This window comes from Pisolithus orientalis, assembly GCF_024613125.1.
Source record: "Pisolithus orientalis strain OTSU chromosome Unknown F5J12scaffold_36, whole genome shotgun sequence".
In the NCBI taxonomy this organism is placed as follows: domain Eukaryota; kingdom Fungi; phylum Basidiomycota; class Agaricomycetes; order Boletales; family Pisolithaceae; genus Pisolithus; species Pisolithus orientalis.
This window is the reverse complement of record NW_026260817.1, coordinates 269,244-282,808: the sequence shown is the minus strand read 5'-3', so window position 1 is coordinate 282,808 and position 13,565 is coordinate 269,244. Positions and strand designations below refer to the sequence as shown.

General features: G+C 46.2%; 3 protein-coding genes across 3 annotated transcripts; 1 reads left to right on the top strand and 2 right to left on the bottom strand.

Annotated features, from left to right (window-relative positions):
- The first annotated feature begins 5,928 nt into the window (after positions 1 to 5,928).
- Positions 5,929 to 6,879, top strand: F5J12DRAFT_352389 (uncharacterized protein). The gene is made up of 5 exons (XM_051739010.1): positions 5,929 to 6,097; positions 6,159 to 6,333; positions 6,392 to 6,543; positions 6,598 to 6,676; positions 6,734 to 6,879. The coding sequence occupies exons 1-5, from the start codon at positions 6,072 to 6,074 to the stop codon at positions 6,812 to 6,814; spliced, it is 513 nt and encodes a 170-aa protein (XP_051596713.1). The 5' UTR covers positions 5,929 to 6,071; the 3' UTR covers positions 6,815 to 6,879.
- A 1,665-nt stretch (positions 6,880 to 8,544) lies between these two features.
- F5J12DRAFT_853277 (WD40-repeat-containing domain protein) lies at positions 8,545 to 11,783 on the bottom strand. The gene is given in 16 exon segments (XM_051746598.1): positions 8,545 to 8,613; positions 8,659 to 8,660; positions 8,676 to 9,352; positions 9,372 to 9,410; positions 9,436 to 9,533; positions 9,562 to 9,580; positions 9,620 to 9,701; positions 9,788 to 9,841; positions 9,864 to 9,869; positions 9,924 to 10,075; positions 10,195 to 10,300; positions 10,335 to 10,400; positions 10,453 to 10,487; positions 10,562 to 10,649; positions 10,690 to 10,749; positions 11,164 to 11,783. 14 exon segments carry the CDS (start codon positions 11,404 to 11,406, stop codon positions 8,955 to 8,957), a joined length of 1,446 nt encoding a protein of 481 aa, XP_051596712.1. The 5' UTR covers positions 11,407 to 11,783; the 3' UTR covers positions 8,545 to 8,613; positions 8,659 to 8,660; positions 8,676 to 8,954.
- A 582-nt stretch (positions 11,784 to 12,365) lies between these two features.
- F5J12DRAFT_696025 (uncharacterized protein) lies at positions 12,366 to 12,917 on the bottom strand (the record flags this gene model as incomplete). Its single annotated transcript, XM_051740436.1, has 1 exon — positions 12,366 to 12,917. A coding segment is annotated over one exon (552 nt), but the record flags the coding sequence as incomplete, so codon positions are not given.
- Positions 12,918 to 13,565: the final 648 nt, after the last annotated feature.

Here is a 13,565-nt window from a genome sequence, read left to right as displayed (position 1 = left end):
GTGGCCTGAGGGGACTTCAAGGGACAGATTTTTCCTTCTCAAGGTTTTCTTCAATGAACTTTTTGGCAGACTCTCTTTCAGAGGGAGAGAGCAGGTATGCTTTAGCCACCTTGGGGACAAAGTCCTCAACAAGGTTGATTGTATGATCATAGGGTCATGATGGAGGAAGGACCCCTTTGGGGGGTTTCTTGAAAACTGAGGTGAACTCTTTGTAGTTCTCAGGAAGGACAGCTTTCGGTTTCTTTTTATGTTCTTCTTGGGCCAACTCTGTGGCCATGGTGATCTTTCAAAGAAGACTATTATTTGGATTGATCTTCTTTGCTTCTTCTACTAGTTTCCCAAGTGACATCACAAAGTGTGCATGGATGGTTTCATCTTCAGGTTCTTCATAGTCCATGAACTTGTTTATTCCCTTCTTTTCAGTCAGGGACACAAGCTTCACAACTGGTTCTTCAACAGCAATGGAGATGTTTTGTCTCCATTCTTTCAACCTATCAGTCTTTTCATTGATGGAAAGGGTTCCCATTCTCCAGTCAACAACAGGATTGTTTTCCTGAAGCCAAGGGAGACCTAAGATGACATTTTCCATTCCACAATTGATGACATGGAAGAAGGCTTGGTGGATGACCTCTTCAACTTTGAAATAAAGAGTGGTGGAGAACAGGATCTTTCCCTTGGAGTTCTGAGTTCCATCTGCATTCTTTGCAAGGATGGGTTTGGCGAGTCATTGAGTAGGGATTCAATTCTTTCGTACAAATCCCCAATCAATACAAGAAATTTCCACCCCAGAGTCGACCAGAGCAGTGGTTTTGATGACTTTTTCAGTTGTTTCTGATGCATATAGGGAAATTGGGATTTGCATAGTATGTTCTGGAGTGGAAGACACTAGTACAGGTGCAACAGAAACAGGACTGTCCTTAGTTTCAGGAACTTCTGGCATCAATGCAGAGTTCCCTTTTAAAAACCCATTCCAAGTGCTCTGGCAATGTTTACCAGGGCGACAGATGGGCCAGCGACTTTTTCTTCATCATTGCTTTCTTCAATCTCCACAACCTTGTGGATCTTCTTTACTTTCTTCTGAGGGGTTTTCCCTCTTTCAGGACATTCTCAAGAGAGATGTCCTTTATTTCCACAACTGAAACATCTTCCTTCCTTGATGTGATGGTCTCTTTCTTCCTTGGAGAATCTCACTCCACCCATGTCCATAGCTTTTGGATCTTTTTCTTCAATGAGGTTGTTCTTGGGGTAGAATGTCCTCTTCTCTTTCTTTCCAGAAATTTCATTCACTTTCCTCCATTTGGCATCAAACTTTTGTGCTTGGGTGTACCACTCAGTGATCTTGGTGGGAGTGGTTTCCATCATATGGATCCAGTTCACAATGAAGGGCTTGAGTCCTTGTGAGAAGAACTCAATCAATGTGACATCTTCTGTGATGGTTGAATCAGCAGCAGTGGTTCTGAAATCAGTGATGTATTGTTCCACTGATTCTTTCTGTTTCATGGTGCACAACTTGGTGATAGTCACACTGGCAGTGTTGGAGGAGGTGAAAGAACTTTTAAAGTCTTTCATGAAATCAGCAAAAGAGCCAAAACTCAGGGGGTTCTTTTCCAGAGAGGTTTTCTGGAAGGTAGCTGCCCATGAACGAGCAACTCCTTTCTTCATATATGACAAGGTGTAGACAACCTTTTTGGTGTCATTGTCATAAATTTCTTCATTTACCAAGAGATAGGTCTGTACAGAGTACAGCCAACTCATGGCCTTCTTCTGGTCTCCATCAAAATCAGATGGAGCACCAATCTTCAGTTTGGTGGCTTTGGTGGCAACAGTGCCAACTGTTGCCTTCAATGATGAACCAGACATCATATTCAGTGGTAAAGGTGGGGGTGTAGGAAAAGTGGTGGTGGGTACTGGTGGGATGGGAGTACCGAGTGTAACAAGAGACTGGGTGAAAAGATTTGAGAGGATACCTGAGGTAAATCCTCTATCCAGTTGTTCAGGTTTGTTGGAGGAGGTGTCAGTGACAGTGCTCTCCTGTTCTTCATCAGATGACGATTCTTCATGAGTGGGTTGCAATGGTGCCCAACATCAATTGTTTCAGGGGTTTGTGGTGGTGCACTAAACAGTGACCAATTTGGCCAAAGGCTAGCAGACTTGAGCTTTTGTTACACTTGACTGAAGTCAAGATGTAGGGAGAGCTCAAATGCAGACAATGGGTTTCTACTGAGAAAACAGCTGCAGTAACCTTTGTAAACAACAGAGGATTTGAGGCAATGCTGGTAAGAGTGATCTGGGTTAGGGATACTGAGGGTGAAGTTCTGAGAACACTGTGTATGATTGAGCAGCTCAAGTCTGGGTTTCCAGGACTTGAGCTGGCAGACTAAATACTGTACAAGAGGCAAACCATGAGGGGTCCGCATGTAACAAGGTAACTACACCATTGGTTGAACAATGGTGACACACATTCTACACATGTAATGAGGTGATAATGCTACTGGTGGAAATAAGGAGTCATCAGATCAACGAGAAGACAGCTCAAAAAGGAAAGAACAGTCCAATGGATCGAGCATAAGGTAAACACAAGGGAAGAAAAGAGTAAGTAAGGGTAAAATGTAACACCATCCATATGTTGCAACCTTCTTCATGATACAATAGGCATGCCCATGCATGTCTTACAGTAGCTTAGCATACTTACTTGGTCATGGGCCTGTCTATATGTTGCAGCATCCTTACCCTCCACAGGCCCTCCCATATGTTGTGGAATTGCATTTACAGGCCCATATGTATGTTGCTCTCACTATAGGCCCTCAGGCCTGTCCATGTGTCATGGCTAATCTATTTAGATGGGCCCATCGCAGGGTCTATATAAGTGTTGGCATTTTGGCATGCAGGCTACCTATATGTTGTGACTAAATGGACTACATGGGGTCAATTGTGAGACATCATGTTCATAAAGTCAGCAAAGCATGATGCACATTCAGACAACTGACTATTGCTCATACACAACACCTATTGTTACATTTCATGCCAGTACCAATCCACCTTTGTTCACTTCATGCTTCTACAAGATCAAATTTGAATAGCTGGTCAGGGGAATGAGGAGGGTCTCCGTGGAGGGGCTGAAGGAAAATCTATGCAAATGTCACAACAATTGTCTGAAATGCGAGAGGGGTGTCATCAAGTCATACCTGCAGATAATGATCCACCTTCTGTATGGGCAGCAAGGGAGTAGTCCATGCTTTGGGACTATCAGCCTTCCTCTCGATGCTAGGTATTGTCATATCATCATCCGACCATCTCATCGGTCTCAAACACCAGAAACTTACGTATATGCTCTCTCGCTTTCCCTGAAAATGATAACCCACTCCTCAGTACATCCGTCTTCAAAGGAAAAGATGCAGGTCATCTAGTTCCTGGACGGTGTTCTCATTGACCTTCATGGTGTAGGTGTCGTCCCTGTCGGCTTCTGTGATGGTAAACTAGGCAACATACTAAGGTTGGTCAACTCATGCATGGTATGAGGGATGAGAACAACTTTTGAAGGGTTAACATCATCCCCAGACAGAAGAATGGCAATTGGATAGGGAGGAAGGACGCTGTTGGCCTGGACATCACAAACATATTTCCATATTGCATGGAAGTAATGTGGTAATTGCTGGAACCATTTCAAGCATCAGTGAGGGGGTGAGGCATCTTGTGGATAAGAGTCGAATTCTTTGACTGGGAGAGGACTGATACTGGCCACCTTTTTATCCTTTAGGATATCTGCAATGATCCTTGGAAGCCCATGTGGGCAGGTTATGGAGTTGTTAATGTTCAAATAGGGCAATCCCTGGCGGAATGTTCTGTGCATACTGGTGAAGCAGCTTCTCAGTGAAGTATGATCAATGAGGCACACATTTGAGGCTCAATCAGGTTCATTGGTTATGAAAAGGATAAAGTTAGGGCCCCAACTTGTATTGCATAATTGCGGGATCTGGAGATTGGACAAATGTCGGGATGGAATCCTACTGGGCATACGTTTGGTGCATTTATGCATTGTGAAGGTCCATCTGGAACGTATTTTAGACATTTATGGTTGAACTAACCTGTCGGACATGTGAAATGTCTCTATGATGGACCCCAGAAATTAGCAGAAAGTCACCGCCCATTTTCTATGCGCTAGGTGCAAGATTTCAGTGGAGCAACTAAACAGGTGGTCTCCGGGTGTCCAATGATAGGTGTCTAAAACGCATTCCAGGGCACTAAGTAATGGCATGGAGCATGATGAAAAGAACCCCTAAAATTTCGGCTTCACGGATGCAGCAGCAAGTCTGACCACCTGTTATCATACAGGAGATATCTCAGAAGAAAGGTCGAACAACCCCTCACGTCACCTGTACTGATAGCCCAAGTTGTCAAATCCTGCCATTTCAACTTAAGCTGCAAGCCACCAGTGCAACTCCCAGGAACAAGGGCAACCTCGTTGCAAGGCAGATGGCGAAGAAAATCATGACAGTGAAATCATCTCTGTTCATGATAAATGCTGAACTGGAAAGTGTTGATAGGATGAATACAAACATCAGGGTCATAGTTACCGTAGTTGGGTACTACAAGCCTGACTGTCTCGGACAGGCTGCATTGGAATCAGAAGCTCGAGAGCAAAGGTTTGAGACCAACACTCACAGCAACCTCCACGATGCTAGGATTCATCACCGATGTTTGATATCTGGAGGGCTACTTGTATGCACAGAGTTCATCTTCATCTGGAAGGTGGTGACTTGGCAGTCTATAAGATGTACTCCCAGATGGTATGTCTAACCTCACATGTCTACAACACATTCCAGGGTGCCAGTTGGATATTTGAGTAGTTGCCCTCCCACTCCAGTTCGACTCGAGGGAGAACTGTGCATCCTGCAGGATTGAATTATGGCCACTTCAGAACTTCGACCATGCCTTGTGTTTGCACAATTGCAATCCGAGTTGGTGCTGTAACTTTCTTCTTTTCATATTGTAGATTTGTGCGATTTGCAGAGCCTGAGACATGGCAACCGAATTTCCAGCACGAACAATTAGATGCCCATAGGCAGTTTCCATCCACTTGACACAAAGAAAATTTTCGTCTTTGGATCTTTGCTACATCTGATGTGGAATACACACCTTTCAAATGAAGATGAACCCTGCAGCACTTCGGTGAAGATGTTAAACATAGGGTGACAAATCCTAACATGTCCTCGAGATTAGTGTGAGTGACCTTCGTTGTTGAGTTTTTGATTCCGCATGTAGCAGGCTACGGACAGGCTTATACTGAACCTACATATGGTAACCTCGAACCTGCCATTTGCACCCATAATTTATCAATAGTTTACGTTCAGCATCTTCGCTAGCACGATGATTTCACTATCTCGATCATCTCGCTATCTACTGCGCAATGAGGCTACCTGTGTTCCTTGGAGTTGCAATGGTGACCTGCCGCTCTAGTCTGAAATGGCAAATCTGGCAGCTTGGACGGGTTTGATATGGACTACATTTTCTTAGTTAGAGACACCAGCATATGTCAACCTGCACTGTGCCCTGCACTGCGGGCAATGCCTGGCCCAGCTCAACTGATGGATCCATGTCACCTTGGTCCACACATGCACTTATCTCTGCATTCTCACAAATGGCTCAGAGGCTGTAAATGCGACTGCTGTGGTACGTTCCCATGCATTTGGCGTACTTTGGACCCCCAAATATCATATGAGCAGAATTCAGCTGACTCCGGTACCTACTGTTGATAGATCTGAACAGAGAAAATACTGATAAATGTGCAGAGCATGCGTCTAGTAGGATTTGAACCCTGGAAGGATTGATTTTAATCCTTGGTCTAATCTCTGGGTTCCGCAATTATGCAATCCTGAGTTGGCGCCCTAACTTTGTCCTTTTCATAATAGTGATGCAATCCAATTGGGACTTGGGGTGTGGATGTGGAAAGCTCTGGTCACTCGATCGTTCTACACTTGGAAGCTGCTTCACCATGTACTCACAGAACATTCCATCAGAGCTTGCTCTTTTTGAGTCATATTGTCATATGAAAATACCTCCATGACCTGCCCATGCAGGCTTCCAAGGATTCTCACAGGTATGTAGTTCCCAGGAGGATAAAAAGGCAACCAGCTGTCAGGTCCTCCCTCAGTCAAAAGATTCAACTCTTATCCACGACGTACAAGATGTCTCCCACTCCCACTCAAAACAGTTCCAGCGAAGTACTGCATTACTTCTGTGCAACATGAGAAATACCTTGGCGATGACCAGGCTGGTGGCGTGCTCTCTCCCTACCCAATTGTCCTTCTTGATACACCTATTCTGCCTCCCAAAGTTATTCCCATTCCTCTACCATGCACAATGAGTTGACTGACCTTTATGTGTTGCCTAGTTTACCGTCACAAAAAGCAATGAGATCAACACCTACACCATCACAGTCAATGAGAACATGGTCCACAATTTAGATGACCGTGTCATTTCCTACAATGATGAAAGTACTACGGAATGGGTTATCATTTTCAGGCAACACGAGAGAGCATATACGTAAGTTTCTGGTCTTTGAGACCAATGAGATGGTTGGCTGATGATTATACCTAGCATCGAGAGGAAGGTTGAAAGCAGTTTGGCATGGACTGCTCCCGAGCTCGAGCCGGACAGACCTTCTAATCCCCTGCAGGTATGACCCGGTGGCAGTTCCCTCGCATCTCAGATGATCATCTTGACACGTCTCCAGATTCTCCTCAAGCCCCTCGTCTGTACATATTCAATCCCTCCCCAGTTCCTCCCTTCCCAGCTGTTCAAGTTTGAGTCATAGAAAAGTGAAGTGAACAAAGGTGGATTCAGCACTATTGAGAAATGTAACAATAGGTGTTGTGTCGAGCTATGGTCAGTTGTTTGAATGTGGATTGCAATTTGCCATGTGCACCTTCCATCCAGAGTCTGAGTCAGTTGTTCTCCATTCTCGAACTCATGATACCTGGCTTTCTGTGGTTACATTTCTCCCACTTGGGGAATAACGCAAGGGTGATATGATATGCTCGACTGCAACCAAAGAAGTGAATGTGGACAAAGTGACCCGACATCCATGTGAAGTTACAAATACGATGTGGAGTCCTTCTCCAAGTACTCATGCAAGTCCATAATCAGATTTGCATTACTGACCCGACCCCTGACCCTTTGACTATCATCATTCAGAATTTACATGCAATGAATTGTTTGCATGAGCGAGGAAGTCTGCTTCGAGCACGAATCTGCATGTGCCATGAGTAGAACATGAAATGACCAGTACCCAAAAAGTGACAAGAGTCATTTAATGGTGGTCATGAATCTTGGATTCCCCAGCTCTACATATTTCCTGCAGTCTAGATGTTAGTATCTGACTCCAGCATTGCGATGGCGAGTGTGGTCCTCAGCTACTGCTGAGGCTATGTCCAGAAGAACCAGCGCACGAATTACAAACCCAATTGGGCACACAGTTAGGGCAAGACTCAGTAAGGGCCATTAGCAAAGCTGTAAAATTCCCAAGAGATGGTTTCCAGTGGATGAATTATCAAGTGAAGCATGATCAAATCGGAACAGTCAATCAGTGGATATGATGATGAGGCAGGCGGCGAATGACGCCACAGGTGATTCAATTCCAGATATGGCCTGCAGGCACTACAGACCATGGAGCTGGAGAGCATGTCAGTGTGATTGTTTTACGGTCACATATGAACTTCGCGATTCCCCTACTTCCACTACAGCGTCACAGTAGACAACGAACTCTTCTAGACATTATCTCTCGCATTCCATTCCCACTTGACTCCTGCCCTTAACAGGAACAACTAGTCGTTTAGTGGTCCTCAGCACTTCTTTAGCATATGTACAAGTGGAGATGTTATGTAACATACTTACCATAGACCAGAGGAGGGAGTCAGTCAGAGTGTCTGTACCTGAAGGGACCCCTGCGGCGACAGCATCTCGAGCCTAAAGATGCGAATTGGATGGTGCAGAAGTAACTTACAAATTGCCCTAGTCCAATCGCATACTCTAATGGTAAATGCAGGGATGAATCCGTGAAAAGTAAGTGCGGACCACAACACTTCTCATGCAGTATGTGAGTCATCATCTGGAAGTCATCGGCTGCTGGGAAAATGGGGAAGCTAGACAACTAACATATAAGCCTTGGGAAATAACCGAAACCACACTCAATTTGATGGATACGTATGTACATACTTTGGTTTCCATGCTCTAATTTGACTGCTACCAATACAGCAAGTGCCAGAACTTGTTCCTTAGTGCCCACTTCGACAAGGTCTGTGAGGATCGCATCAGCAGGAACCCGTTCCTCTACACTCCACCTCCACATCCACTTGTGCATGCAATTGTTCTAACTATTGGAAATGGGGAGACACTGGAGGGCTTGATATGTGAAGACGGGTTTAACATGTGTCTGGGTCTTAATATCACAGGTATAGGATGTCTTAGTGTTGACGGGATTAAAATCTAGAAGCTTGAAAAAACAGGTTTGCAGGCGCTGACTAAGCGGAGGCGACAGCTTGGCTCGGATGAGGAAACCGCCTGCTAGCAGAACCCGTCATCAGCAGCTTGCCACCCAAGCTCCAGTACTAGACAAGCTGGCATCCAGAATAAACCCCTGCTTAGTCTAGTGACCGGCCTGGTGATTAGCAACTCACAAAATTCTACAGGTTCTACATGCAGACATCTTATAAGATGCTCGGCTCAAGGGGAGATATGAGCCGAGCGCGGATGGGGACGTACTGTGATGGGGCAATAAGAATGATAGTGTGGCACGCCATACATGTAGGTGTCACTATCAGGTGCAGACACGGTTGAACATGACCCAGAAGTTCTGCGTCTGGAATCACATTTATAACCCCATGCGCAGAATATGTGCATGCACGGATATATATACCTATTACCCTTCCACATATGTATTTTCTGGATTTGATCATCTAGTGTACTCTTGCATTCCATAGGCAGATACTCCTGTCCTCAGTCCCTGCAATAATCTCCCTGCCATAAGGTGAAAACGCAACACAACGAACCCATCCAGCATTCCCCTTCAGAGCTGTGCCCACCTGAACACCTGTGCGAACATCCCACAGAAAAACATTGGTATCTACAGAACCTGATACCACCCACATTCCATCCGGCGAGAATGCAACTGAATTCACTGCCCCACTGTGTCCTATCAGAGGATGACCAACTGCTATTTCAGCGCGTGCGTCCCATAAGCAGAGAGTATTGTCCTCGGAACCCGACACAACCATGTGGCCGTCCGGTGAAAAAGCGACTGTGTAAACCATGCCAGTGTGGCCTTCTAGGGCATCTTCCAGCTGTGCTCTGGTCTCTGTGTCCCACAGACGAACTGGTTTTGTCATGAGAGCCAGACACGATCCTGGTGCCATCTCCTGACACTGCAACCGACTGCACATGCACCAGTATGGCCTTCAAGTGGCAAGCCAGATGGGGCTTCAACGTGAACATCCCATAAACGAATTGTTTTGTCAGTAGAACCAGAGACCACAATCCTCCCATCCGATGAAAACTGCAACTGACAAGACCTTCGATGAGTGCCCTCAGAGAGGTGAGCATGTTGGCATGCTCCTGCGCATACCCCACAGACAAACAGTCTTGTCATAAGAACCTGACACAACCCATTCCCCGTCTGGCGAGAATGCAACTGACCGCACCCACCCCTGCATGGCCTTTGAGCGGAGAGCCAATTTGTGTGTGCAGATTGCATATCCCACAGACAAATTGTGTTGTCAGCAGAACCCGACACGATGCTGTTTTCTATCAGGTGAGAAGGCAACTGACAAAACCTTGTCAGTATGCCCTTTCAGCACCTAAAAAAGCACCCAGCACTGTGTGAGCGGTGTGCCAGTAGGTTTACTTACTCAATGTACTCACCAGTACACTGATGGTAGAAAGTCGTGAAGCATAACTGAAGTTGATCGCCAAGGTTGACTATCTCGAAGGGGTGACAGATGTGGCTGAAGCAATGGGTCAGAACTGATAATATTTTCCAGGGATTGCAGCGGACAGACCATGACATCTTTTGAGAATGGCACTATGGGGAGAGAGGCTTTCGGAGGCATCAAAACGGAACCAGCTTGGTACTGCAAACTCAGTCAGAATGCAAAGAAATTGGTTGATTGTGCCGAAGCACAGACCGTAGCTCCCCTTGACCTGTCTCTATCAGGTCCTTCATCAAGGGACGTGCTGAAGGTTCACGTCGCCAGCACGATGTGCATATTTCCCACCATGCATCTGTCATGCGGGAAAGGGTGGATTCCTCAGAGGGACGAACGTGGCAGTCGTCCCATCACTAACCTATGCATCACATTGGCAAAATGCGGACAATCATGGAAAGGTATTAGTCGAGTAAACAACTCCTTCATCACAGAGACAATGAACTTCTTGCAGAACAAGAATATAGAAACATACCAAAACAGTCATTCCAAATGCCCACACGTCCCCTTCTGTAGACGCATTGTAGTCATCCAGGAGCTCCGGAGCCATCCAAGGGTATGAATCCTCCATGAGGAGCAACAACCTGTCATGCTGAAGGTAGATTTTTGGAGGGTGGAAAGACCAAAGTCACTAAGTAGTGCTCGACGATCACTGGACACCAGTACATTAAGCTATCAAGTAGATTTGTCAGCTGCAGGTACTGAGAATGACCATACTTGCACCTTTCAGGTCTCCATGGAATATCGGCCCCAGAGGATGGCTATGGAGGTACTACAGGCCACTTGCGATATCCATGAGCTAAAAACACATGTAAAGTGCTATGCAAATGAACGCTCTCCTCGACTCACCAACGGGCGAAGGATCATTCTCCTTATTTTGAACATAAGAATGGGCATCAGCCCGACAACATCCAATCAGATACTATCGAAATCGTGGAGCCGAATTCCATAGAAATCCCAATCATGTGGACAACATTGTCATGATGGAGCTTCGACCAAAGGTGGACCTCTCGAAGGATATGCTAAATAGCAATAGAAAGGTCAATCCGAAGGTGCTCAACCTCCACTGAACTCATTCAATACCTTGAGAGGATCTAGATCCCCAGGGGGTGTGCCATGGAAGGTTTTGACTGCCACTTCCATACTGCCCTGAAGTCAAAGTACCTTTGTAAACAATGGCAGGTACTTGCCCCGCAGAGGTATCTTGCCCTGATTGAGACTGATTTCGCCATTTAGATTGATGCTGTATCGGGACTGCCTGAATAGCAAGCTCCTGGAGCGCAGAGGATGGATCCATCAGGTCGATCCTAAAGCTAGCAAGGAAACAGTGCTGCTCTGATAGGTCACTGGGTGAACACGCTGTGTCCTGTTCGAATCCTGTCTGAATCCGAGTCGCCCAGAGCCCCAGGACCTCGTGGACATAAGGCATCATGGGACTATGCGAACAGGGATGCCAACAAGCGCTCTGGCGAACCAATGTGCCCCCAAGATAAACCACTCGTTAGTTACCATAACTCTCGCTGGTGAGTAGGTAGTCCAAAAGGATCCGCTTCTAACAAGAACTTGTAGACCTTCACATTTCGACACGGTGGAATGGCTTTCCAAAACCTCAGTAGGTAGTCCTTTCGCATTCTTTCGACTGTCGAGTACATCTTCACGCTCGTTTACCCAGGCCAATAGTATTTCTCTGCAGTGGGCCAAGTTCTTAGCTATGTTGTTCAAGACACGCACACTGTTGAAATGATGAGCCTGGTGGTGCTTGAGCTGAAAGTTTGTATACGACCAATTCTTCCCATTGGACGGAAGTGCAAAGTGCAGAAGGCCAACTGACAAGACCTTTCTGTGAAGTCCTTCTGAACTAATACATATGTATAGGCACTGCAGTACCTAATGGTATCCAATATTCCAAGTCTTCTGGCGAGGTGGGGCGACCTACAAGCTACCAAACGAGTTGGAAAACCTGAGCAGGAGATGGTGGTGACAAGTTGTGTGTGATTCGGAGACTCAGATGGACTGAACATGTAACTGACCGTAACCGAATACACATGCGAAACTTCACTCTCAACCACAATCATGAGGGCCACACCCACGTATCTACAGTACTATCTACACAGCATTACAACAAAGAAGTAAGTTATAAAACAGAAGATATACACTGTAAAGAAGAGTCCAACAAGCTCATGAAAGGTCCACATGTCCGTGTCCATGTCCATGCCATCTTGGCCGAACTATGCCCCCCAAATTGTCAACCAACTCCATCACTCTCCACTTCCTTGGGATATCCTTCACATGAACGCTCTCAAACTTTGAACGTTCCACGAGCAAGACCACGTCTTGCATTGGTGACCTGGGTGAATAGGCAGCCTTGTGATCCTCATTGCGAGGAATAGGAACTTCAATTCTCACTTTTCTCCTCACTGTGTCACAAGCACGAATCCCTTCCAACCCCGCTAATGACTGATGTCGCATATGACTATCTTGACCGGAGGGCCTATTTGTCATCTTTGAAAGTGTAATCTCCATGGTGGGACAAGGTCCATTGACCTCCACAGCTGAGATCGCTGCATCGTATACCCACACGCTCGCCTCCATTGGGCCACTGACCAACTTGTGTCTCCTCACACACCTTTTATTCAGCGCCCGGTCCCCTTCGTTGTGTGCGATACTCTTCGCATGCTCGCGTGGCATAACAGAGCCCCTCGACTTCCCCCCAGTCGCTAACAAGGCACAACTTCGCGCTCGAGTAACCCCTTTACGATCCATCGCCTTCTCCTTTCCCCTAGCTTCCCTCATTACACTCTCGACCTTCTCCGCCAATGGTTTGAACTGCGATTTGGACACCTCCAAAGCGTTCTTGACTTTGGCCACCCACTCGTCTAAATCGTAAAGTTTGTGCAGCATAAGCTTGAAAGTAAAAGGGTAACGTTCCGATAGTGGGAACATATGGCTCTTGACTTCCTCCTTCTCCACTGAAACTTCCTTCGAGTTGAACATGGTATTGCGAGGTGGCACATTTTGAAGTGATTGGTTGTGTTGTCGTGCAGTGACCATGCTTAGTGTCTCCCTGGGCCCATGCCCCAAGGACTGCTGAGAGGTTCTTAAGCACTGCAGCAAATTCTGCTGGCACATGTACGATGTTGTCTTCGGAGATGAGGTCACTGGAGGGTGGGTTAGATGAACCTAGGTCGTCAGGCATACCATCAGACGAGTAAGGGTCGTAGTTAAAGTTCTTAGAACTCTTCTGTTCTCTGTACAGAACAGGCAAGGAATCAATAACAGGTTTCACGTTGTCATAATCAGACGACAGCGAGGGTTTCCTCTTCTTTGTCCTCTTTGGAGTGAGACTTGGATCTGACTCAATGCCTTCAGGAAGGTTCGCCATAAAATCATTTTCCTGTTCGGTGGATACAGCTGGACGATACATGCTGATCGAAGGCTGCACGACGGGTGGAGGTGGAGCCTTTGATTTCGCCTTTGACTTGGTGACAGCATCCCCAGTTCTCTTCTTGGCTGTAATGCACGTTTCGATCAATAGCTAGTGACCACATCGTGTAGCAGACTTACATCTCCTGGTCAAGTGTGATCGTT